Genomic DNA, 26183 nt, shown 5'->3' on the forward strand with positions numbered 1-26183 from the left:
TGACCCAGAAGTCACAGAACAAAAAGCAGGTATAAGTAGCAGTAATGTCAAATGTCACCCTCTGAAACTGATAATTCTCACTCCACCTTTTTGGCTAACTAACTTTCCTACCTACCTGAAAATACCTGAGGCTCTCCAACAATTACACAGTTCCACATTTTGCTATTCCTATTCCATCAAAGGCCTTAGACTTGGGCTCTGTCAGTTAGTGTTGCTGCATAATAATCCACACCAAAATTGGTGGCTTAAAAAAGCAAACATTTCATTGGTTTACAATACTGTGGTTTAGCTATGTGGGCAGGGCTCAGATGACAGTTCTTCTGCTAGTCTTGCCTTGGGTCACTCATGCAGCCAGTCATAGTTATTTGAAGCTTAGTGGGGGCTGGATGATCTGACATGGCTTTGTTCAAATGTCTGGAATTGGTGCTGGTTGTTGGCTGAACGAAATGTCTCCAATAGGCTAGCACAGGCCTCTCCGCATAGGAAGGGTGTTCTGAGAGCCAAGTCTGAAGGTACAAGGACTTTGTAAACCCTATTGGCATCATCTGTGTTGCTGTCCCATGACCAAAGCAAGTCACATGCCAAATGTAGAACCAATGTGAGAGGGGACTATACAAGGTGTGAACACATGGAGGCATGACTCATTTCATTCATAGTCTAACACATGGACCCTTGATATTATCTCCTTAAGATTTTACTTGATATTTGTGATAAAGGGAGACCTAGAATCAAGGAACTATTGACCTTCTAAAAAGTTAAGTATTAACTCTGTTATAAATTAAATCTTATTTTAAATATATTAGGAAGCTTGCTATCAAATGGGGTTCTATCTCAAGTTCTTTTGTGCAGTTTGTTTTTAATTTTTTTGCTTTTAAACATATGTAGAATGATTATTCACCCCCATCCTCACCCATTTAATCTGCTTTGCAAATCTAGAGTTTCCCATTTGGGTTTTACTCACAGTTAAATATGTTTATACAATGCTTGTGTTACTGGACCCTGGGAATGTGGGTTATGGGTTTCTTTTATCTTTTAGTGAGAGGCACTATCAAATAGTGCTTAAGAACAATAGGTTATGAAGCCAGACTTACTGGGCTTGTACCCAGGTCTACCACTGACTGCATGACTTGGAGAAGTTATTTAACATCTCTATGCTTTGGCTTAAGATGAGGACAATAATAGTATGCATCCCGTGGGTTATTGTAATGGTTACTGCAAGAATTTCACAAATATTAAGTTATAGTGATACAGTAAGTTCTATAGAAGGTTTAGTATTATAGCTATTATTATTATCCTACAGAATTATGTGAACTTATCTGAAGTTATTTGAGCCACATTATCACCAGCATCAGAGTATAGATTTGGAGTGCTTCTTTGACTTGTATAATTTAATATTACCCTCATATCATCCTGTGAGTTTGGTATCCTTAGGAATAAGTCTCATTTTTATGAAGAAACTGGGAGAGTATGAACTATTGAATTCACATAGATTGTGGTGGGCTCAGTCTAGAACCCAGGTATGTTCATTTTCAGCCCAGACTCAGAAACCCAAGGTGGAGGGGCAATCGCTGTACAGGAAGAGGAGCTGAGAGGTAGGAGGAGTCAGCTGCGGGTGCCTGGTCCCACAAGGCCCTGGTCCCAGATGCAGAGGGAGCTTATGAAAGGTTCCACACCCCAAACCCAGCATTGGGCACATTTCTTTCCAGTTCACCACTGCCTCGCTTCCCAACAGCATACCTCTTGCTTGGCCTCCCACATTAGTTCTCCTAGCCCTTGTACTTGAGAGCTCTGTTCAGCCCTCAGTTTTGGTGCCCTGTCCTGGAGTCTGGTCTTCCCACATTACCTCTTCATCTCTTGGCTCCTGGCTTATCTCACTTTTCTTCCTTCGGTTCATTTAGACTGGCCCTGTAGTGACTGCCAGGCCACAGAGTTGACCTCTTCTCCCCAACATTAACATTCTCTCTCTCTCTCTCTCTCTCTAACTCTATCTCTGTCTCTAACTCTAACTCTATCTCTATCTCTATCTCTATCTCTATCTCTATCTCTATCTATCTCTATCTCTATCATCTTTCTCTTGGGAACATGTACACACTATCCCTGCCTCTCCCCCTGCAGGGATGGGTACTTGGTCATGGTCTCAGTTGTCATGTCTGAATATCCAACCCCAAATAATGGAAAAACTGAGATGGTAGGAAAAATGGATATCTAACCTTTCACCCAGTCTTCGTTCAGGGGTGAGTGGGGGAAGGGTGATCAGTGACTTCATTTTAAATTACTGTTCATTTCTTCATTTTTTGTCTCCCTGTGTGCTTCAGCACATGTACAAAGACATAGCATGAATTTTAACACCAACAAGGAAGACATTAATACAGATGGGATGTGCCCCGAGTCAGGAAGCTGGACTAGTGTTCCCACAGCAGCTGACTGCGTCATCTCAGGGAAGTGTCTACAGCTTGTCAGAGGCCTCAGTTATGTTTTTTATCTATATATTGGTTAATATATATTTCAGAGTATTATTGAAAGATTTGAATACATATAAATATGGAAAATCACTTTACACCCAAAGACTTTATGAATTCTTGGTACATTTTATTGTTAGCCAAAGCCTCAATGCTTGACAAGAATAAGCCCAAGTTGGAAACAACTGAGTTACCGAGCACAGCTGGATGACAGCACCTTATGGTCTCCCACAAAAGCACGAAAGAATTTTCAATTTTCAGTATAAAATTTCCTTTTTATGTTAGGAAATGGTGAGTCATGTTTTCCTAGAAATGCCATTTCCTACATTCTAGGTTTAAATATAGACAGTGTCATTTACTGGCAGTGTGACTTTGACCCCAGTTTTCTTAATTGTTACGTAGATGTGATAATATTTCTGACCTGTGTGCAAATCAAAATGAGATAATATGTCATGTAGATTATTTAGTTAACATTAAAAAATCCTATAGTAGAATGAGCTCTTGTTGTAATCTCCCCAGTGACTATATATGCTGCCCTATGACCTGGAGCTGACCACAGAGGGAGGGGACGTCCTGTTTCCTCACCTGGGAAACAACTTCAGACCTATGCAACTGGCCGTGGTGTTGCTTTGATCTTGGGCCCTTAGCAGGAAATCTCACTTGGCAAGACCAGCCATGACAGCTGGGCTCTGCAATGGCAACTTTCTGTAGACAACACTAAAAAATTCTAAATGGTGAACGCCCTCTAGAAGACTTGATGAAAAAAACCAGGTGTGTGCTGAGAATCCAGCTGGACAGAAATGATACTGTGCTAGGGAGCTTCAAATTTTTTAAAGAGGTTAAAAAAAAGAAACTCAAACCTTAGGAGAACCTCTGAATATGTCTCCACTGTGTTGGTCTAGATTAGCCACAGGCCCCAAGTTCCCTCATTTGATTGCCTCTGGTTAATTTTCTATGCAGGTTGACAAAAACCTGCATTATCTGTTCAGGAATGTTCAAGTTCTATCTTGGAGCTTGCAATCAGGAAGAACAGAGCTGGTCTTTGCTGACCCAGGCAACCAAAAAACCAATTAAAACTCCTCCTCCTGTTTCATACTCCAGTGGTGGTATCAACCTGATGATGAAGTTCTGGTCCATAGCATCCATGAAGGAGGTGCTAGTGATTCCTGCCTGGTATGGATTTGGGGAAGACTACCTGGCCCAGCCCAGTTGGTCATTTAGTGGATAGTTGAAAAGATTAGGAAGATGAAGTAACTTCTACCATTCATAATATCCTAAATGAAGCAGTCTCAAAGACTCTAGAAATCCAGAATTCCTTGGATTTATTGGCAAGATGGCTGAAGCTTCTTGCAACCTCTAGACCTCTTGCCCAAGAAATGATCCAGAGATTCAGAGTCCACATCCCAGGGCCTCCTGCTCAGGGGCAGATCTCGATTTTGTGTAGTGTGAAACTTATATAATTTGAGAAGGCCCTTTTAAAGGGAAAAAAATACATAAATTGTGAATGCAAAATTAGGTATGAAGATGAATGTTACTGGGAATAAAAAATGTATCAAAGCAAATTAAAATTTAAGTTAAAATACCACGTATTAAAATATTTTAAAAAGTAAATATTTTTATACTCACATGCCTGTATAAGAACCGTTTTCTTATTTTCCTGCAAATTCCTTTATAATTCTGTTATATAATTTATATTTTATACTGATAGAATAGAAAGACAATTCTATCTAATTGAAAATTGATTTGTATTTTTAATAGTTTATGGAGATTTCTGTCAGGTTTACCACTCCTTATTTGTAATTTCACCTCTAAGTTATTGGTAAAAATTTTAGGATTATTAGGTATTGAAAAAACTTTTGTATATTTTCTTCACATATGAGATGTAAGATCTTGGAAAATTTTAAGTTATTGTGTGTGTGTGTGTGTGTGTACACTCACCAACTTAATCTTAAATGTCCTTTGAATTGATTAACTTATTAATCATTTCATCATCAGCTTTATGTTGGTCCCCACATGTTGTGTCAGCATGAGTATTACTGAGTGGCAGGAATAGGACTGGGAGCCATTCCTACTGGTACTGTTGTAATAACCAGACACAGAAATGACTGCAAACCACACAAATATACCCCACTGAATCCTAATTAAATGCCACTTCTTCATAAGTTCCTCTTAACCAGGTTCATAGAATTTCCACAGCTGCTTCAATGTTGCCCAACTCAAAGCGAAATGTGGTGGAAGACATCCTAATGAAGAAAAGCGGTGATCTTAACCATTGTGCAACCTACTTTTGCAAATTTTGGAAAATATGTTACCATGTGACACTCTTACTGGGGTTTTGTTTTTTGTTTTTTGTTTTAGCACCCCGGAAGGGACATGTGTAAACAAGGAGCCCTCGCATGCAAGCTTTTACTAGTTTTGAGTAAATTTACATATGAACATTTATTCAGATTAAACTGGGCCTCCCTGGATGGTGGCATGCTAGGTTTCCATAGTCACTAAATGTTGAAAAATGATTGGGAGTTCAGTTCAACTCAGTTGCCCAATGTTTCCTCAACTTGAAAATATTGCCAGTTTTGAATCCTATTCCTTCAGGTTCCAACCTTCATAGAGAAGCTAAAAAAATAGATGAAGATTCAAGGAGTTTGTCCCCAAGAAGAAAATAGGTTTTGGTTAGACTTTTCTATCCATAGTAGAAAGTGCTTCTCCTAGGTTCTCAGGACTGCTGTCTACATATTATAATTTGAACCCCCCAAATCATTATGTCAGCAGCATTTTGACAGCCCACTCTCTTGCAATTCCACAAAAGAAATACTGTGCTGGCCAGCAGGAGTAATCATTTGACTGCCTCCCCCCCGCATCTCCAGAAATAGAGCCTGGTCTTGAAGCTTTAGGACGACCGAATAGGTTTGAGTCTAGTGCTCCTTGGAGCATCCAATGGGTCCCATGTGTGGAGTAGAGGACTGGAGAGAACGCTGAAGGGGCAAAATTAGGACTGGGACTGAGGCCCATACAGGTCCAAGTCCAGGCATGGGGTACCCCACCTGATAACCCTGTTGGCCCCTGAAGTGTCTCTGTCAGGGTCTGGGAACAGCACTGCTAGAGAGAATAGTGGCAGGACTCTTTCTTCTACTCCTCTTCCTCCTCCTTTCTCTCTTCTTCTTCTTCTTCTTCCTTCTGCTCCTTCCTTTTAGATGTTACAATGACTGTCATTCATAGAAAGATAGATCTGCCATTTTAATTGGTTTTATTTAAATGATTTTCTTAAAGAGAGTGACAATTGAATTGAATTAAAAATATAATAAGCATGTTTTGTCTTCGTTAATGAAAAACATCAATGTTTTGACTACTGGCCACTTACCCATTGTATTTCCAATCTTACCTTCCAGCCAGGACTTTCTTGTTAGTCTTCTCTACATGTCCCCATTCCCATCATGCTCATCCCAGTGGTCCTTTGTAGTCATTTCTGGATGTCATTTGTTAAAGATTTGAAGGATTGATAACTTCAGTGTCCTTGTCTTTGTTTTAAAAATGGGCAGACATTGGCCAACTGAAACTCACAGTGGATGAGTTTGCTCAGACCATCTTTTACTAGTTTTCCCCTTTTGCTCATGCTCTCCCTCTCCTTGCCTCTCTTGTTCCTCCTAAGGAACAGTGCTTGTTCTTGCATTTGATGGTCACAGAGTATGAGTGTAAAGATTGCTTGAAGGAACTTACTTTAGAGAATAAAAGATTTAAGGAAAACATGTGAACTTCCACTGTCTGAAGGGCCATCATGTGGAAGAGAAGAATACCATATTCATCATGACCACAAACAGTTAAATTTGGTCAGTGGGTAGGAATTACAGAAAGATTCAGTCCCAGAGGAAAGAAAAACTCTTTTATGGTTGTGAGCTAGAATGAGGTACCTTGCAGTGACCCCTTGGCAGATATGTGAGGAACTGGATTCAGATATTGGTTGGGTTTGAAGTTTATTCTTGTGTGACAAGTTGAAATGAGGTACAAAAAGTCTGGATAACATCCTATGGTTAGATAATATCCTAACAGAGTAAGAGCAGCTCATTTTTCAAAATTTTTTCTTTTCTCTCATAAATTCAGGTAGACCTCTGAGTCTTTGACTCTTGTATGCTGCCTTTGTCACTATATCTTCAGTCCCCATATGCTCTGCTGTCATTCCCTGTCAAGGACCTCCTTCTGTCTCCTGTCTTTGACTAACCCCTTGTATCCATGGGCTCCTAGCATTCATGGCCTCTGTCCTGGCCTGTCAAATCACCATCTTGCTTAGGGCTCAGCTCATCTGTATGTGGCTCAATTGAAGAGTTGCTATGTGAACTAGTCCTTCCCATCCTGTGATTCCTTGAATATATTTGGTTTGGGGGGAGGTCTCAGTGTTTACCTTGACAGGACAATGGATCCCATGGTGGGGGTGAATCATGGAATAATTTTACCATCATGCCTCTCCTTGATCTTTCTCTTCCATTTCTTTTCTTCATAGAACATGAGATTCACCAGAATCTCAGGAAATGCATTTTGACCTGCCTGGATTGACTAAACCTGTCCTAACTTGTTCTTGTTGTCTCCTTCTAGTTTTGTTCTCCTTTTCACCCCGACACAATGGGTTTTTTTTCCCCACCATTGAGTCCACTGAGCAATGCTTAGCTCAACCACAGACTCTCGGATCATAAGGGAATGGCCAATCCCTGTTTGTGTTTATGCCATTCCTGTATATTTTAATGACAAATTACCCCTTAAAGGAGAATTGATATATTTTTAATGAGGCCTTTGAAAATAATGTCTTGCTTTCATTACTAGAAAGAATTAACTTTTATGGATTTTCATATTGTAAAATATTTTACTACATGGATCTACCCTTTATCATTAAAAAAAAAACAGAACTATAGAGGAAAGGAAAGTGGGATAAAATAATTAAGTTTATTCATTGTCTCTCAAGTGATCTAAACTCAGCCTTACTTGTCCAGAGAAAAGCTGGTTTGTATATCCAACAGTAGGAGTGAAAAGCTAGCTGTTCGAAATACCTACAGCTAAGCTGATTTCAACCCTTACCCATGCCACCTCATGGGAGCAGTCTGGACTCATCAGCTGCCAGTGTTTCCCTGTCAGTTATGGTCTATTCTCCTTGCTAAGCCTTGTCTTCCTGGATCGAGATCCTTAACCTTTGTCACATCACTGACTTGGAGTGCCTGCTTGATCACCTGGCAGAAGTGACACCAGCTCTGGAGTACCTCAGCCTGCTGGGTAATGTAGCATGTCCCAATGAATTGGTCAGCTTGGAAAAGGATGAGGAAGACTACAAGAGATACAGGTGGGTATCTAGGGGTTTGAGCATGGTGAAAGCAGGGAAAAGTAGCATCTTTGGGGGCATAATGTACTATTGGGTGCATAGCAGATGTTTAGTAAATATCAGTGGATTACTCATAAAAATGTTAAGCTTTTACTTTTGCATAATCTATAGCTAATGTCTCCTTTTGATGAGGTCACAGGAGCCAAGAAACATGTAAAGCTTAGGGTGGTCTATGTCAAGGGTTGACAAGCTTTTTTTGCAAAGGACTGGAGATCATATGGTCTCTATTGCAGCTATTCAACTCTGTTGTTATAGTACAGAAGTATCCAAAAACAATTTGTAAATGAGCGGGCACAGCTATGTTCCATCCAATAAAATTTTACTTAAAAAAAAGGCAGTTGGCCCTGGCTGGTGTGGCTTAGTGGATTGAGTGCCAGCCTGCAAACCAAAGGGTCACCAGTTCAATCCCTAGTCAGGGCCAAAAGCCCAGGGCACACGCCTGGGTTGTGGGCCAGATCCCTGGTAGGGGGCATGCAAGAGGCAACTGGACATTGATGTTTCTCTCCCTCTCTTTCTCCCTTTCCTTCTCTTTAAAAATAAGTAAACAAAATCTTTAAATAAGTAAGTAAATAAATAAATAATAAAAGGCAGCAGTCTGGATTTGACTATCTTTTGCTGACCTGTGCTCCATGTAATAAGGTCTTCCTGTCGTCTACTTCAGAGTCACATTTTGTGTTGAAATTACTTCCCACTAAAGTTCAGGGAGCTTATATAAAATCCAAAGAGGAAGTCCCGCAAGGCCAATAACTTTGTTCCATAAAGCTATGCCTCAGTGTCCACTGACTATGTGCTTTGACGGGCTCCAGGTAGAAACACTTTTCTTTCTTTTCTCCACTTCTAAACCATCTGCTTTGAAACACTGATCCAAACTCACCTCTGTTGATGTAACTGATTTCATACTGTGTCTTCTTGCCCTTTGAAGCCTCATTAATACCTCAAGTAGTGAGGGCCATTGAATGGGAGCTTGGTAACTTTGCTGGAGCTGTCTTGAAATCACTCTTCCTCTCATGACCTGGGTACTAATAGACAGATGCAGGGCCTTTGAGGACCTCAGATGCACTCTGCTGATTTGGAATCAGATCTGTTTTGGATGTCAACAAATGCAGTTAACAGGCAAGTGACTATCCTTCAGACTCAATCCAAGTGGTGGTTGTTGGGGCATGATTCTTTAGGGAGGGCTTTGTTCTATAGGAATGTTGCATCTCATGGGCTGAGATGGACACCGCCCAAGCCTGTCCTCCCCTCTCCAGGCCTGTTCCTTGGAAGATATTGAAGGAAGAGGCTGGGAGGGCTGTTTTTCAGTTGAACATATTGGCAAAATTGCCATGAAGAATGGGATTCTAGAGGACTCGCACAGCCAAAATCACATCTAGTCAAAGTTATTTTAGAAAATTCAGAAGTCATCTACAATGATGGCAAGGTGCTCACACTTGGAGAGAAACAGGTATCAAGAACAGAGGTGGGAACATGAAATGTGCGTGCATCCAGTTACACATTCACTATACAGCATCTTATTGATGAGTGGAAGAGTAGGCCCATTCTGTAGTAATTCTGAATTTTGTATTCACGTTGTTTTTTGTTGGCAACTTGACAAGCATTCCCACACTTGCATTTGGATGAGATGAACGTGTATATCACCAGTTCTGTTCTGTGGTCCATAAGCGGCTCCACTTTGTTCATCCTGGAATGTGAACTTCATTTAACCCTGAGAAACTTCAGGATTTAACAGTAAGATTTTTGGACCCAGAGTTCCTGTAGCATTTGGGTTTCTACAAAGCAATGTAGTCACCTTTTTTTTTTTTCTTTTGCTAAACTATTTTCCCAGCCCTTCATTCACAAAGCACGAGTTCTGCCTGCCTTCTAGCTGTTATCTGGAGCCTAATACTAGGGCCTCTATGTAAATTTATGTGACATTTTCACTAGAAAATTGCTTAAAAAATGAATGATATTTCTACGGTTTACTGTTTTTCACTTTAAGTATGTTTTCTGACAATATGTCTTCTATTAATCATTTAAGCAATAGTAGGAGCCTTAAAGGAGTGTATTCAGAAGCAAGAACCCATGGTTCATTTAGTGCTGTCTAAAAAATTCCTTATTGATTGGCATCCCCTGTGGTTATGTGATGTAATATTTATAATATGTCACCCAGCCATACATCAAAACAAGTATGTCTGTTGTTTCATTTCCGTGGGAGATGTTGATTTCAGAGAGGTCTGCCCAGTTTTAGGTCATGCTGTGGCCAACCACTGGACCAGAAATGGGAAGTGACTAGATTCATGGAGTTTTTGGAAATGGCTTCACAGATGCTTTGGTGTCTGCAAATTCTTTTCTCCCCTTCCCCCACACCACCCCTTTTCCTTCCTCACCTACCCCCTGTGCACTGGGTTAGATTTTCTTGGCTCACATCCCCATAGTAAAATGGGGTCATTAAATCTGTATGTGAGCATGAACTTATTACCCAGTTGTTGAGCAGTGCCCTGGTCCTGCTGGGGCAGGAGCAAAACCATGCCTGGAGTTTCTTTTTGCCATTCATCATAGATCATGGGTGAGAAATGTCCACTGCCGTGTTATTATAGGACCTTAAACCTGACCATGCCTTGCTGTGTGTACACACTGTGCTATTTTGGGATGAATGTTGAATGGAGGTGAATGTGATAACCAATAGCCTTTGGGATTTGAGCAGGAAGAGAGTGGGTGAGGCAGAGCATGGCTTCAGAGACCACCATCATACTAAGAAACCACTTTGGGCCTCCTGTGGACTTCCATACTAGCTGAAAAAGAAACCAAGGATGGAAACTTGGGTGCCCAGAATGGTCTATTTCTTGTCTTCCTTTGCAATTATTTTCTTTTTTCTTAGTACAGGAAAGAAAGTAGCATGAAAGTCAACTGTACACAAGTGCTAGACTTCAGCTGTCAAATAAGGGAGTGAGGCTCATCCATGGTCTCTTAGCTCTACTTCTGTCTCTAAACCCTTTGTCATTCATTCTTTCCCGCCACTGCAGTCTTTAGTCCGCCTCTCCTTCCTTCTTCCTCCTCAGGAGGGCCCTCTGTATTCCTTATAACATTAAATTATTTAAAACGTGACACCCTTCCTTTGTTCCCTCTAAGGGAGCAGCCCTGGGGCCTGCCCAGTGTCTGCAACACTTGGCCAAAGGGAGGGAAGGAGGGAGGGACCCTTCGCAGTCTGTTGGCTGTCCTGGGTTACCACCATTTCCCAGCCGAATAGGAGCTGTAAAACTTGTGGCTTACATAACCCAGCCAGCATTATCCAGCTAATCTACAGTCTGGGCTTTGAAGATCACAAGAAAGCAAAGGTCATGACCTAAAGATCAAAGTGACAGAAGCCCACAGAGTAATTGCTGGTTACCCTCTATAGAGGGCCTTGGTCTGTCCTGTGGGTGTATTGTTTGCATGGAGACTTCAAACATACTGCCTAAATCAGCTGGCCTTTGCCAGTTGTCAGGCATTCATTAATGCTGTAGGTGAGCTCACCTCGGCTCATTAGAGTGAGATCATTGTCATCTTTGAGCATCTGGAGTTATTCATTACTCTTTGGTCTTTATTGACTTTTTCTCACAGTCCTCTTTTACCTGGAAGTGTGAGGGGGCAGTTGCATAAGGAAATTGGAGTCATAAGAAAGGAGAACATGGATGTATTCATTGTAAATGAACTTTGAGGCACATAGAATTCAAGCAAGATAAAGCTTAAAAGAGGCGTAGTCACCATTTAGCTCATTTTCTTCATTGCACAGATAGAGGAACTGAGGCTCAGGAATGTGGTACAGACTGAACCAAGAATGCAGGATAATCGCAGAGTCTGGGCTTTTGCCCTTGACCTGTTAGTCCCCAAGCTTTTTGTTAGGAAGACCTTCCCTCTTTTAAATTTTCTTCCCCATACTTTAAAGCTTTGTCTCTTAAATGCACTGCATTTAAGCAAATGCTAACTTAAAAAAAAAATTAATCAGGTAGCCAGTATTACCAAACAAGGTTGATATAATCCAGTCAAGAGCAAAGAAGCTTGGTGTTTTGTTGGCGTGTTCTCTATTCTTTTAGGCTTTGCGAAGGATTGAAAATGGTTCATGGGTCACCTGTTACTGTCTTCAGGGACCCCCAGGAAGGCATCAGTAGCTTAAACCATTTCCGCCCAACCCCACGCATGGGAGCAAGTAGGCAGCAAGAACTAATGGGTAAAAGCGTAGAATGCCATAAATGGAAGGAAGTAGGACAAAACTCCTGTGACCCCAGATCCAGTGCCCTCAGAATCTAGACACTTCATATGTCTTGAGTAGAGTCTTTCAGAGACAGAAACGTGGCAGTCAACCCTAGGAGCAGACTGGAGATTTGTGGTTGTGTGGTGTTACGAGGTAGCAGGTCTGAGCAGGAGGGGGTAGCGTTCATTCTCCTCTCCCTTTGAAATCCAGGTGGGAAATTGCCAGAGCTTTGGGATTTGGGCAGAGAAAATTTATTTTGGAACAACAAACATACAAAAAAAAAAAGCCCCCAAAAGGCCTTCCTGCTGTCCCTTTTCTCCCTTTAGGTGTCTCCTCAGAGGAGTCCTTTAAGAAAATGGAGCATTCTGTATGAAAAGAGAGAGAACCTGAGAAGCTCTGTGTGTGGGTCTCCCCTTTAGAGAATCTGCTTGCAGAGACAAATAGGTCTTTAAACACCTTCCTTCCCAGGACCTCTGATCTCCTCTCCATAACCTCACCTTCCACATCATAGCAAGGAGTGCCCTGACTTCATCCTCCAGCCCTAGGACTGTAGCCCAGCCACCTTGGGAAGGTCAGGAAAATTGGAGTTACCCTTTGGAGCTGGGGATTGGAGACTTAGAACTTAGATGGATCTCTTTTCATTAAGCAGTGTCCTGGCTTAACAAGCAGTTTTATAAATCTGAAGCTGTCTCCGGGTGTCGCAGGATTTATAGACAGAGGGTTTCTGCCATAAAGTGGTTTATGATGGCTGCCTTCTGTGTTATTAGTAGCTGTCTCTTCCTTCAACCATTGCTGTTTGATAATAGCCTTAAAACACCCAGAATTACTTACCTGCAAGCCCCATTCCCGATAGCCCCTGTTGACAGTCTGAATAAGTTTACTGCCCTTTTGTTGTACTTTACCTTCAAAACAAACTGATTGAACCATCAATAGCTCGTGGAAGCTGACAGAGGCATGTCATGTGGACTAGCCCTTGTGATTGCAGGTTATCTAGGGGAGTTAACCTTCCCTCATTGTTAACTGAAATGTTTTATGTACTATGCAACTTTAGGATACGGCTGTGATAACCTCAGTAACTAAGTAATACATCACGGTAAAGAGATTTTGGTGCAACAAATAACCCTGGATTAAATTTACAAGGGTTGAATTGATATTGTAAAAGCCTTCATTCTGTGGCTTTGGGAATCCTCTCTTGCTTTTACGGCAAGCTTGTATTACATTCAGGATTGAAGCTGCAGCTTTTGACACCCTGACATGACCTAGAACAAAGGGAAATAGATCTCCCGAGACTGGGAGATGGGACAGGCAGGCAGAAAGCCCACTAACTTATCACTTGGCAGGAATGTTTGGAGCCGGTTTCAAACCACCAAGGGGCAGGAAGGTCTGGTAGATGTGCCTGCTGTCTGTGTTCTGTGTACCACAGATACGGGGTATGGCAGACTGTTGGCAGAATTGGGAAGGGGACACTTTGGTACCTTATAGTTCTCATAATTCCAAAATGAGTATTTTTCATGGTGTTATTTTCACTTGGATAGGGGTCCTCAGCAGGACCAGTGGCATCAGTCTCATCTGGAAACTTATTAGAAATGTAAATTCCCAGCCCCACCTCAGACATAGTGAATCAGAAGCTCTGGGGGTGGTACCCTGCCGTCTGTGTTTCAATACGCCCTCTAGGGGTGTTGACACCCACTCAAGTTTGAGAACTACTGTACTAGTATAGAAGCTCCCTGAGAGCAGATACCTGATCTGATATGTGCATCAACTTGTTCTCAGCACCTGGCACAGTTCCTGGCAGGTGGTGGCTGCTCACGGATTGTTTGTTGGGTGAATAAATGTTATGGGTATGTGAAAGACAACATCTCTAGGGGGTGAACTTTGGACCCTGGGTTAAGTCTGAGACCCAACATTTGGGGAAGGCTTTCCCAGCGTCCCTCAAATCTCTCTGAGCAGCAACCACCTGGAAACTCCAGGCTGGCTGCCAGGATGGGAGTCAAGCCACCCCTGGTATCAGGGTGACTGACAGCCTGTCTCGTGGGCTATTTCTTTGATTGTGTGAGAAGAGTGCCCTGAATGCGGAAGCTCTGTCATCTAAAATTTTTAACCAGCTTAAAAGCCAGCGCCCCTCTCTCTCCCTTTCCTTTGACTTCAGGGCTGTGATCCAAAGCGGGGCAGAATGACGATGTCATCATCATGGTTCCTGCCAGCACCATGCAGCATCTTTCATTCCATCATTAAACATTGGCTGATTTTGTAATACTGCTGTTTTCTTCCCTGAATATTCATCTTTTCTCACCCTACACTTAGTGGGTGTCTCTCCTCCTTGGAGCATCACTCCTGACATACTGTTTCTGTCTGCTCATGTCTTTATTTGAAAGAGTGTGTTGTCATCAAGCCTTTGCCGCTACAAGCAGAAGACAGAAGTTCTCTCTGACATTGACTGAGGCCACTGGGAGTTCTGCTGGAGGATAGAAAGGTCATTTGGGCTCTTTGTGGAAATTTTCTGATTTTGGATAAGGTCAGGAGGCATTTGGAGAGGAAAGGGAGAGACTCAGGGAGAAATAGGAAAAAAGGTAGTAGATTGAGGCCAGGGAGGAAGTAGGAAGTAGTCCAATTTCCAGGACCTTGGCTGTTGGAGTGTACAGTTCTGGGGAGGAAAAGTATATCTCCAAAAATTTTTAGAGTTTTTTTATAATTTTAATTTTTTATTGTTATTCAATTACAGTTGTGTGGCTTTTCTCCCCATCCCTCCACCCCACCCCAGCCAAACCCCCGTTCCTCCCCCACTTCCACCCTCACCCTTGATTTTGTTCATGTGTCCTTTATAGTAGCTCCTGTAAACCCCTCTCCTCACTGTCCCCTCCCCACTCCCCCCTGTCCATTGTTAGATTGTTCTTAACTTCAATGTCTCTGGTTATATTTTGTTTCCTTTTTTTTTTCTATCTATTGTGTACAAGTTAAAGGTGAGATCATATGGTATGTGTCCCTCACCATCTGGATTACAAAAATTTTTAGAGTATTTTGACTTTAAAAAATGACTAATATAAAAGTTATGGCCAGAGGCCTCTAAGTTGTTGTGTCTGGCACTTGAGTGATCAGCTAAGCCTTTACCTGGACAAGCATATGGAGGTCACGTGGTGATGAGGTGAGGCTGCCTTACAGCTGTGGGAGCTGGCCTTGGAACCCAGGGGTCCACGGAGAAAGGAGGCACACTGTTTGCCCCAAGTAACATTTGCACTGAGAAAAACCTAATGCTGGGGTTGCTTTAGGGTTTGTTTCCCTGAAGCCCACTTGAAGTTTCCTATTTGTCCTCATCCTCCTACAGCTACTGGTTTCTAGTTATTTAGTGAGCAATACTAGGTCCCTTTCTCTGTGCTCTCAAAACTACTGCATAACTGCAATGTCGGTATTTAGCTATGCTGATTTCTAATTTCTCTGTGTGAGTCTATTATCTCAATTACACCGAAAGCACCTTTTAGTGCAGGGACCATGTTGTTATCACATCTGTACATATACCTAGGGCTTGGCACATAGTATGTGCTCAAGAAATATTTAGGCAATTGAACTGGTCTAGAAATGAATTGTTATTTTCTTGAGTTAATCCTAATGCTACTTTCCAAGATGACACAAGGGTGAGCAAAAATAATTGTTTCTGTCTTCATGAAGCTTATAGTTTAGGTGAAGACATCCTCTGAACTACATTCCTGAGTATCAGACAAATTGCATGGTGGTCACCCCAAACCTTCCTGACTTGTCTCTACCTGTTCTCTTCCAGATGCTTTGTTCTGCACAAGCTGCCCAACTTAAAGTTTTTGGATGCCCAGAAAGTAACCAGACAAGAACGAGAGGAAGCTTCAGTCAGAGGGGCATTCATGAAGGTGGTGAAGCCCAAGGTAAGCTGCCTACGTCCTGGTTTTCTCAAGGGATTTGTGCCTCACCTCAGTGGTTTCCATGTGAGCATGGAGAATGTGCTCCTATGTGTGTAGAATTCAGGAAGGATCTCATACCACATTTCATCCCTGGGTACACTGTTAGCCAAACAAGAAATAGGCTGGATGTAAATGGGGTCTCCCCAGATTAAGAGGGTCTTATTTGTAAGGTGATTTCACCCAGGTGGCCCTTTTACCAATAAAGTAGCACCATACACACCCTAATGGTGATGTTCTAGGGGTTGGGTGAGATTTCAGGCCTCTTTCTTGAAGATGGTTCATTTACAAGCTGGGGCCTCTGCAGGTCTGGAGCTGAGAAAGGAGAGAGAGCAAAGCACTGGGCTCTGACTCTTTCTCAGGAAGCTAGGATTCCTCTAGCTCCTCACAGGAATCCCTTCTTTCCTGGGACCATAGGGGAGTCATGGAATAGGATTTTCTTGGGTCCACAGGTGAGAACCCAACAGCTATTGGAGATCTCTGTAGCAGGAAGGTGATTTTTCTGACAATGTGAGCTGGCACTAGGGTGTGCTCTCTCCATGCAGCTCTCTAGAGTTCATGGGAGTGATGTGTACTGACTGTCCAGCTGAGTCCACACTAAGGCTGTGGAAGTGACCATGGTATCATCTTAACGACAGCATTGATGAGACAGGGAAGACTTGGCTTTCAGACACAAGGGAGATTTTTAATGACGTGAACAACTATCTTATTAGGGGGAATTGGGGTCCTTTAGTGAAGCCCAAGGCTGGGGAATGGACTTGGTGACCCTAGATGACCTCTTTGGAGATCTGTCACTGTCTGAGGCTCTGTCGTGCAACATGGTCATTTCCTGTGGGATCCTAACTTGTGTGTTGAAAACACTGGTCCAAAAATCCTGGAGGTCCAGGTTTTCCTCACCTATTGACTTACATTATTCTGCACATGCATTGGAAATGATTAAGAGAGAAAGAAAAAAACAAACAGAACCACAACAGAAAAAGGAAACCTCTTCCATCAAGTTGCTCAGCGGGCAGCAGACCTCAGGCTACTTTCTTTCCCTGAATCCATGAGGTGCAACTTATTTCCCATTATGCTGAATACAATTGCTGGCAGTTGTAGAAATATGCAATATGGAGGGCATAATTCTGGCAGATAAATGTATGGTTACCTGTTTCAGCATGTGGGAAATTAATTGGGCGATTTCACTTAGTAGCTATTAAAGTGTTAACAGTTTTCCTTATCGAGGCCAGATTGAATGTATTGTCATGACTGCCTTCAGTTATTTCAGCTTTTGTAATTTTGTCCAAATGAAATAATTTATTTTTTGGCCTCCTTTTTTTTTTTTTCTTAAATGATTCCAGAGACAGCTGCATCACTAAACCAAACAAAGCACAACAAATGAGCTGTTTATAATACCTTGGGTTCCTGTCCGTCCTACATTTCTCACCTTCATGTATGTAGACACTTCATAGACTGTATCAGTGTTTCTTCTGCTGTCATTGTCTTTGACATGTACAGCTGTCTGATATCCCTGGAAGTCTGAGGGGGTACCAAACCCTATGTTGGAGTGGGGTGCTTTATATGTGCCTACCACTGTTCTAAGTTTCTTTATATACAGATTTGTGAGTCCTCACATGACCCTGTAATGCAGAAACAAGGAGCATTGGCTTATTCCACAGATGAAGTAACTCAGGCCTAGAGATGTTAATTGGGCTGCCTGAGTCACCAGGCTTGTAAGTGCCGGAACTTTACCTGCGTGTCTGACCGCAGAGCCAGTGAGCTAAACCTTTTCCCCATGCATCTCTCTGTTCAAACAAAACCACATAGGAAGGTCTAAATGAAGACAACAAGAGAAGCAGGACTGTTCTGTTGGAGCAGAGGTGGTGGCAGAGGAATGAGGTGGTGGGTGTCTGAAATCCTCCCCTGTCTTTGAAAGTAAATGGTAATAGCTGGTTCTCTGAGTCATTAGAAATTTAAGCAGAAACACTCTTCAAAGCTCTAAATTAGTTTCTGATCAATGAAGGAAGTATCTCATGTTTGTGTGATTGACTCTAACATCTTTACTAACTGTATTAAGCTTTAAAAATATCTATTAATTATTTGAGGAGAAACAGAAGTACTCCGACAAAGTATGCGGACCTTCAGTTGTCTTTTTGTGGAATCCCATGATTTCCAAACTGGAACGAACTTCAGTGATCACCTGGTCTGAGATCTCATTTAAAGGGTGAAGGAAGTGGGAGAGGCTGGCGTTTTCTTAGGCCCCAGAGTCCTGTGAGGTGGACTGGGACCAGAACCCAGGAGTCTGGGCTTTCAGTGAAGTAGTCTAGTTTTGCCGTGATCCTTCAAGTGCACCCGAGGATTCCTCTGTGTTCCTGGTATCACATCAAACTTATGCCTCTCAAGAATGGCAGGCAATTCCCTTTTGTCTGTTTTTAGAGATACTCACTGGTACTTTTCTTGCAGATAGAGAGAGGCTAAATGAGATCCTTGCTGAATTAATAAATTGAGGTTACAAAAAGGCCGGTTCTCGCCCGCTCACAATATATACAGACATACGTTTGTTCCTATGCAGGTGTATATATATGCTTTCCATCTCTGTGTATATATACATATATATGTTCTGGGAGGTTTGTGTACGCCTGGATTTGGCTCCTAAGTGGAGAGCAATTTCCTGCCTGTGAATTGCCGACGCTGTGCTGAGCACACTGGTGAAGACCTATTTTTCACAACGGCGTCAGAATCTCAAGTTGGCTTCTGTCCTTTCCAAGGCAGCAGCGGCCTATTGTGCTTATTCAGCAGACGGCTCTGATGGATGATCAAGGGGGCTGTGATTTGGGGAGCTGTTTTCATTTTATTCCTGACATAAAGTATTTGGGAGAATGGAAAATGCCTCTCCAATCACAGCCCTTGCCTTGGAGGTAGGGAACGGGCAGTGTGGGTATTCTTGGCTGATGCAAATGCAAAATCGTCCAGGATCTAATAAAACCCTATTTCCCAGAGGTTTGATTTGATACCTGGCAACCCTGGTACTTGAGCTCAAGTTCTCTCTCACTTTCTCTCATGATGACACAGTTCTCCTTCATTGCTGTCTTTTGGCTTTTGTTGTTTAACAGGTGCCTTGTTTCTGAGGTCTGATCCTCCTACAGAAAGATGCTGTCATTCATTAGGGAGTGAGTGATACCTATGGCTACAATGGACTCTTTTAGACTCGCGTGTGTGTGTATATTTGTGCATTATTAATGGACTTACAACAGCTAGGCTTTGCTCATTTCCCAGAATTATGAAGAAAATATATATCTTTGTCAAATATTGGCCATTGAATTGTAGCATTGTCCATGCAGAGAGTACCAAGCTGGATGCAGAGAAGGCTGAGACCCCTCCCCCAAAGAAAGTCTTCTGTAATGACCAGACCATGACCCCCCTCTCCGCACCAGGGAACATAGATCAAAGCAGTGCAGAGGACTGTCCAGGAGGGCGTGTGTGGCAGACACACCAGCCCTGCACATCAGAGAGACAGTTCAAGAATCCGACAGTCAGAATTGCTTAATTATGTCCTGGCTTTGTAATTATTCATCCCTGTTCTGGCAAAGAGCACAGTTGTCATTTCTTTGACATAATTATTTAAAGCTGAGCCCTCTTGTTTACAGCCACATATATGAAGTTGGCTACTGAGTATTAGAAGCAATGGGGAGCATAATTACTGGGGCAGCTAGACTGAGAATCTCAGCCTATATTAGAAAGTGTTTTAACATGTGTATTTTTGCTTGTAATGATGGCCATTCTCTCAGAGGTTAGATGTGGAAATAGGTGTGTTCATGAGTGCAGATAGGTCCTTGAAAATAGGTCAGTGAGTCTCTCTGCTGACATGCCTGGGTTTCCTATCATGTGTAGCTTGTGTATTTGTATAGTTTTTCATAGTTTATTTATTTGTGTGTATATCTTTAGGTATTTGGAGGAGAGGGGTATAGTATGTGTGTTTGTTTGTAAGTGAGAGGAAGAGAGGGAGGGAAATGTGATGTGTTAAAGGAATAAACTTCTGAATACCTGTACCTTCCATAAATCTTTTCTATTCTCCTTGAAGTAAAAGTTGAAAGTTACTTTGATCTGAAGGTCACTACACTACACGCTCCTGGTCTTGACACCTGGAGATGGACCCTAACATCCTTGGGTAATTTTAGTTTTTTCCATCTATGTCCGTGTTTTGGAAGGAACAGGAAGGCAGGTGTTTACCTACTGGGCTGTCAGCTCCATGAGGACAGGAACTTTGCTTTTCCACTCTTATATCTCCAGTGCCTGGTCTGTGGCAGAGGTTCAGCCAGTACTCCTCAAAAGAATAAATCATGGCCCTGACTGTGGTAGCCCAGTTGGTTGGGTGTCACCCACAGGGTGAAGGGTCGCAAGTTTGATTCCTGGTCAGGGCATGTGCCTGGGTTGTGGGTTTGGACCCTGGCCAGGGGCATGAGCAAGAGGAAACCGATCGATGTTTCTCTCTCAGATCAATGCTTCTCTCCCTCTCTTTTTCCCCTCCCTTCCTCTTTCTCTAAAAATAAATACATAAAATCTTTTAAATATATATTAAAAAGATAAACAGTGAACAGAACAGACTGGAAGATCTATCACAAAAGTCACAAAAGGAGGTCCATTTTTTTTTTTATTGCCTAAATATGGTCCTCTGGAAAATCAAAAAGGGACCTTTGCCTTAAGGAGTTGTAATAATTTGAATCTGTGCTGGCAAAAAAGAGACATTCTGAGATATTTGTTTTTCAAAACGATTTATCTGGCATTTCTTATGATGGCAAAGCTGAGACTACTACAATCCGTGGGCCCTGGCTCCTTCATTGGGCTCAATGCTGGGGGAAGTGAGGGTGCAGTCTGGGCTGCATGCTCCCTGTCACTGCTCTCCTTGTTCTCTGAGTCCTTCTTTCAGAATCCACCTGCTCAGATGAAGGCTTTTAGGAATGAAAAGTAGCTTTTGTAGAAAACATGTTGGGGCACTCCACAAATATATGTACAGTTAAAATGAGATTTTTCCCTCTCAGCTGTTATTGATCTTCCTTCCTTCCTTCCTTCCTTCCTTCCTTCCTTCCTGTCTCCCTTCCTTCCTTCCTTCCTTCCTTCCTTCCTTCCTTCCTTCCTTCCTTCCTTCCTTCCTTCCTTCCTTTCTTCCTTTCTGTCTTCCTTTCTGTCTTTCTGTCTTTTCTTTCTGTCTTACCATAAAGGAGAACAACCTAGTGGCTTGTTTGGTTCACTTAGCTATTTTTTGTGCCTCGCATAATTTTCCCCTAAATGTTCCCTTGTTCTAAAGTACAGTGTATGTCTCTCCTATTTCCATTAGCTTTCTCTAGTTGCAAACATGTAAAAGGTTATCAGAAAATACATCTAGATTGATTGCAATTACTAACATTCATTCTATACTTAATATTTTAAAGACTATATATTTTACATAAAGCCAGGGTATGTCTGTAAATAAATATGGTAAACCACATGTACATATAGCTAATCAGACAATAAGGCAATATATATTGAAAGCTCTCTACTGTGCCAAACATTTCAAAGAAAACTAAAAATGTCACTTGAGCCCTGGCCAGGTGGCTCTGTTGGCTGTAGCATCATCCCATATACCAAAAAATTATAGGTTCCATCCCTGCTCAGGACACGTGCATAGGTTGCAGCTTTGATCCCTGGTCAAGCACAGTTGGGAGGTAACCAATCAATGTTTCTCTCACATCAGTGTCTGTCTATGTGTCTGTCTGTCTGTCTGTCTCGGTCTCTCTTTCTCTCAAATCAATAAACATATGCTCACATGAGGATTAAAAAATAAAAAAGACACTCAATTTTCTGGATATTTCTAACTACCTGAATATGTTATTATTTTATACTTCTGTTTTCACATAAATGTTTCTTGTCTAGAGACTTCTATTTTCAGTTACTTTATAGTAAATTTTGAAGGGAAAACATTTTTTAGTTAATTTTGCTTTTGGAAGATGCTTAGGTGGTATGTTTAGAAACAACTCCAGGAGCCAAAAATTTGCAGTTTGTTTGTTTTTCATTGTTCCTACTAATTTCACAGTTTGCCACATTCATTTGAGGGGGAATCCCTTAAGGGTTTTGTATTTCTCCATTTGTAGCCCCATGGTATCCCATGTCTCAAGTAAATGCTTTAAGCATTGCTCTTTGGGGGCAATTTGGGTAGGTTTTCATTGCTTTGCACTTGAATAACATCCCTCTGAAATAGAGACAGACCGTTGCATAAAAGTTGTGTCTCCAGTGCTCTGGCAAAGTCCTATGGACAGAGAATTGAAATCCACAGTAGAGGGAAGGAAAGTGAAACAGTGACAGCTGCTGGTGGCAGCAGCCTCTCAGAACCACTCCCAGAAGTCCCTGGGGCTTGACCAGGTGCTGAGCACATAGTAGGTCTCACTCTTCATTAAGCCCAATGCCTGGTGAGATATTGTCGTACCTCTGTTGCAATCAATGGCTTTTACTGCATCCCAATGGCCCAGCTCCACATTTTTCCTACAGCATGCTCCCTTTGGCCCAAAGCCAATTGGATAGACACACGCCTAGAGGAATATGGAAGGAAGTGATAATTTTGGGGGAAGTAGATAAGTCTTCCTAGATGCTTCCTAGATACTCTGGAATGTAAAAATTGGGAGAAGTGTGGTAGATTTCATTCTTTGTCTAAAATTGTTACTTTCTTTTTGCACTTGCTATAGCTCCCCTCTAAGGGAGAAATACACATCCCCATCTCATTGACTTTGGCCTTGGCCATGACGCTTTGGCCAATAGGATGCGAGTGAAAGTGACAGCATGCCAGTTCTGGGCCAAGGCTTTATGAGGTACCATGTGTTTTCACTCACTTTCTTGCATGTCTGCCACTTGCTATGAAAACAACATGAGACTCACACTGACCAGACCTGAACCTGACCTGAAGTCTGAAGCTGAAGCAGAACTACCCCGGCCAACCACAGACCTCTGCACAAGAAATAAATGCTTGTTGTAATCCACTATGACTTTGAGGAATAGTGTTATTACAGACACCTGACTAAGACATAGGCCATCCATCCACACATTCTTCTCTCTGGTCCTTCCCTGGCCACTTAATCCAGATCTCCTTAGTAGGACCCAATTTGGGTTTTAGTTAAGTTAGTGGCAGTATTGGGTGTCACAACACCAACTTCTGTAGGCTTTCTGCATGCTTAACTAGTTAGGATCACAAGGCTAGCCTTAGGTGCATTATTACATGCAGTGAAATTTTTCTGACCTGTGAGTAGAAACAACAACTAGCATGTATTAAATGTCCACTGTGTACCAGATACTGTACGAGCAACTTAAAAGTGTCATCTCTAAATTTCTCCTTGAACTTGAACCTACAAAGGAGGAAACTGATGATCAGAGAACTTCCATACATCACCTAAAACTACAGAGCAAGGTGAAATCAGACCTTTCCCTAGGTCTATCTAGGCCTGAAAGCTCATGCTGTGTTCCCTTATCCCTTACATTGCACTAAGTAGGCATAAGGATGTGATGGGAGGCAGGAGTAAAAGAGCAGGAAGACCAAATCATGGAAGGGTGCCAAAGGTAACTTTGTCATTTTCAATGTTGACCTTGTCCTTGTGACCACTCCCCCAAACCCACTTTGGTGAAATGTATGGGCTAGGCAGAGAATTGTAGAAGCCAGACTGAGAAGGGTTCTGTCTGTTAGGCCAAGTTTGTGATTTCATGTGAGGATGAGGAGGAAACTTGGCAGGGTTTGAAGTGAGAGGAAAGTATGGGCAGGTCTGTGTTAGATCCCTGGATGTCTGGAGAGGGAGCACAGCACAGCAGGTGTTTGGGAAATCTGTGCAGAGGCTGCTGCTGTCCTGAGGCTGTTCAGCATTCAGAATACCCAGGCCAGTGTTGGTGCTCAGGTAGCCACAGAGGTCAAAGATCAGGGGCTGAGAGCCCTCTTTCTCTGACTGCTGGGAGGGGTCCATGTGGTAGCGAGCCACTCAGACTCTGGGATAAGGAGAAAGCCAATGGCTGTCAGAGACCCAGTAGTAACTCACCTGGGAGAAAGCCATTGGCTGTCAGAGACCCAATAGTAAGTTGCCTGGTGATGAGTACATGATATTCTAAAAAGTCCCTTAACGTGTTCTTAACCAAAATGTCCTTTCCCCTATGGTAACAGTTGCCTTAGTTTTTTTTTTTTAATTTTTTAAAAATTCAGTTATAATTGTCTGCATTTTCTCCCCATCCCTCCACCCCACCCCAGCCAATCCCACCTCCTTCCCCCACCTCTACCTTCCCCCTTGATTTTGTCCTTGTGCTTTTGTAGACTCCTCTCCCCACAATCCCCTCCCCACTCCCCTCTGGCTATTGCTACATTGTTCTTAATTTCAATGTCTCTGGTTATATATAAAAAGTTGCCTTAGTTTTAAGGAGGGAATTCAAGTCTTCTTAAGTGGGCCATGAAAAGTTCTCATTCATGTGATCTCTGGTAATGACTGAGATGGGGCCTTAATAGCCAATTATATGTATAATCTGTGTATTTCCAACTTGACCTTTCCTTGATCCACTTTAGAAGATAGTTTTTGGTATTTTACTTTTGCAATTTATGTTTGTGATTGCAATTTTTAAAAATTAAGCTTGAAAGGGAGGAGAAGAGGAGAGGAAAGTAAAGATGCTTCTTTAAGAAAGTGAGTTCTCACAGAATAAAATTAGGGTGCTGATTTAAAGTTACCCATTTTTACAACTAACATCCTAAATTCCATGTGCAGCTTCAGGGCTGGACAGATGCATTAGTGAACTTGAACAATACCTTATCCTCAACATGCTTTACTCCACTTGTCCCCAGCTTCCACTAATTCTTTGCTTTATAGCTGGTGATTCCAGGCCAGTGATGAGGAGTGGATTAGAAAAACTGGAACAACTTGTCTAGGAACACAAGAACTTCTAGCAACTGAGGTCTGAGAGAAGGGAGGATTATGAAAGCACCAATGTTCCCACCCCTCAGTTAGACCAGGGCCTTGCTCTCTATCCTTCTGGACTTTGTGGCTTCATAAAGCTCCACCTGGCTTAGAAAATCTCTTCTGGGCCCGTAGACATACCCAATGGTAGGAACTGAACCGTTGGGATGATAGGCATCCTGGAAGAGGAAACCTGTAGGATGGATGACTCACTAAGGAAAAATTCAGGAAACTTGTTCTGAAGCTCACTTTGATTACATGTTAATATTCTTTGCAATTCTGTGGCTAATAGAGAAGGAGAAAATGATGATGGCATGGCCCCAGTTTCTGCTCTAGAGTTCTGGTTATTTCCAAACTGCCTGCAACTAATAGCAGGTGTCCTAGTTTGCAAGGATTGCCACAATGAAATACCACAGACTGTGTGACTTAAACAATAGAAATTCATTTTCTCATATTTATGGAGGCGAGAGGTCCAAGGCAAGGTGTTGGCAGGATTGGTTTCTTCTGAGGCCTCTTTCTTTGGCTTGCAGATGGCCACCTTCTTGCTGTGTCCTCACATGGCCATCTTTATGTGTCTGCACATAATTACTATCTTTTTATGTGTCCAGACTTCCTTATTTTATAAGGACACTAACAACACTGGATTAGGACCCATCCAGTGACCTCATTTTAGCTCAGTACCCTCTTTGAAGGCCCTGCCTTTAAACACAATCATATTTTGAAATACTGGGGATCAGGGCTCAAATGTATGAATTTTGGGGGCATGGGATACAATTTAGCCTATAACAACAGACAAGAAGTGTGAACTTTAAGAAGATATAACAGAAAACTCATATAAACTCAGCAATGAAAGGGATGTTGCTAATATTTGACACTTACTTGTTCTTTTCATTGTCCCCAAAAGTCTAAGAAGCAAAGCAGTAGTAGATAGGATAACATTGTAGGATAATCTTAGGTTGTCCAACTTGAATGGACGTAAAAGTCTTTACAAAGTTTGAATGAAATAAAGATGATCTATTTGTCTGAATGTGGCTAATACACACATTTTAGGGTACCGTCCAGGGGAGTGCCAAGCAGGTACACACAGGTAGGTGTTAGTCCAAGCTCCGGTAATGGTACTTCCTTCCTTCACAGAGTAGGCTCAGAGGAGAAGGTTAGAGGGGAACTTCATCTTGTTTTAAAGTTACCTTTACATTTGCCCCAAATGTTTCCTTGAGGAGTAGAAAGAAGCTGTTTCATATTATAAGGCAGAGAGTTATGATACATTGCCACTGCTCCCTGCCTATTTCTCCAGCAAGCTTATTT

At 42.2% G+C, this 26183-nt stretch overlaps 1 protein-coding gene across 1 annotated transcript in view; it reads left to right on the forward strand.

Annotated features, from left to right (window-relative positions):
* The window catches only part of LRMDA (leucine rich melanocyte differentiation associated), a 736140-nt gene that overhangs the window by 247298 nt on the left and 462659 nt on the right, over positions 1-26183 (forward strand). The window contains exons 3-4 of the mRNA XM_053922690.2: positions 7640-7779; positions 15801-15918. Of these exons, the coding sequence (XP_053778665.1) occupies positions 7640-7779; positions 15801-15918 (258 nt within the window). The remainder of the gene's footprint in view (positions 1-7639; positions 7780-15800; positions 15919-26183) is intronic.

The sequence above is a fragment of the Desmodus rotundus genome, chromosome 4, assembly GCF_022682495.2.
Source record: "Desmodus rotundus isolate HL8 chromosome 4, HLdesRot8A.1, whole genome shotgun sequence".
In the NCBI taxonomy this organism is placed as follows: Eukaryota; Metazoa; Chordata; class Mammalia; order Chiroptera; family Phyllostomidae; genus Desmodus; species Desmodus rotundus.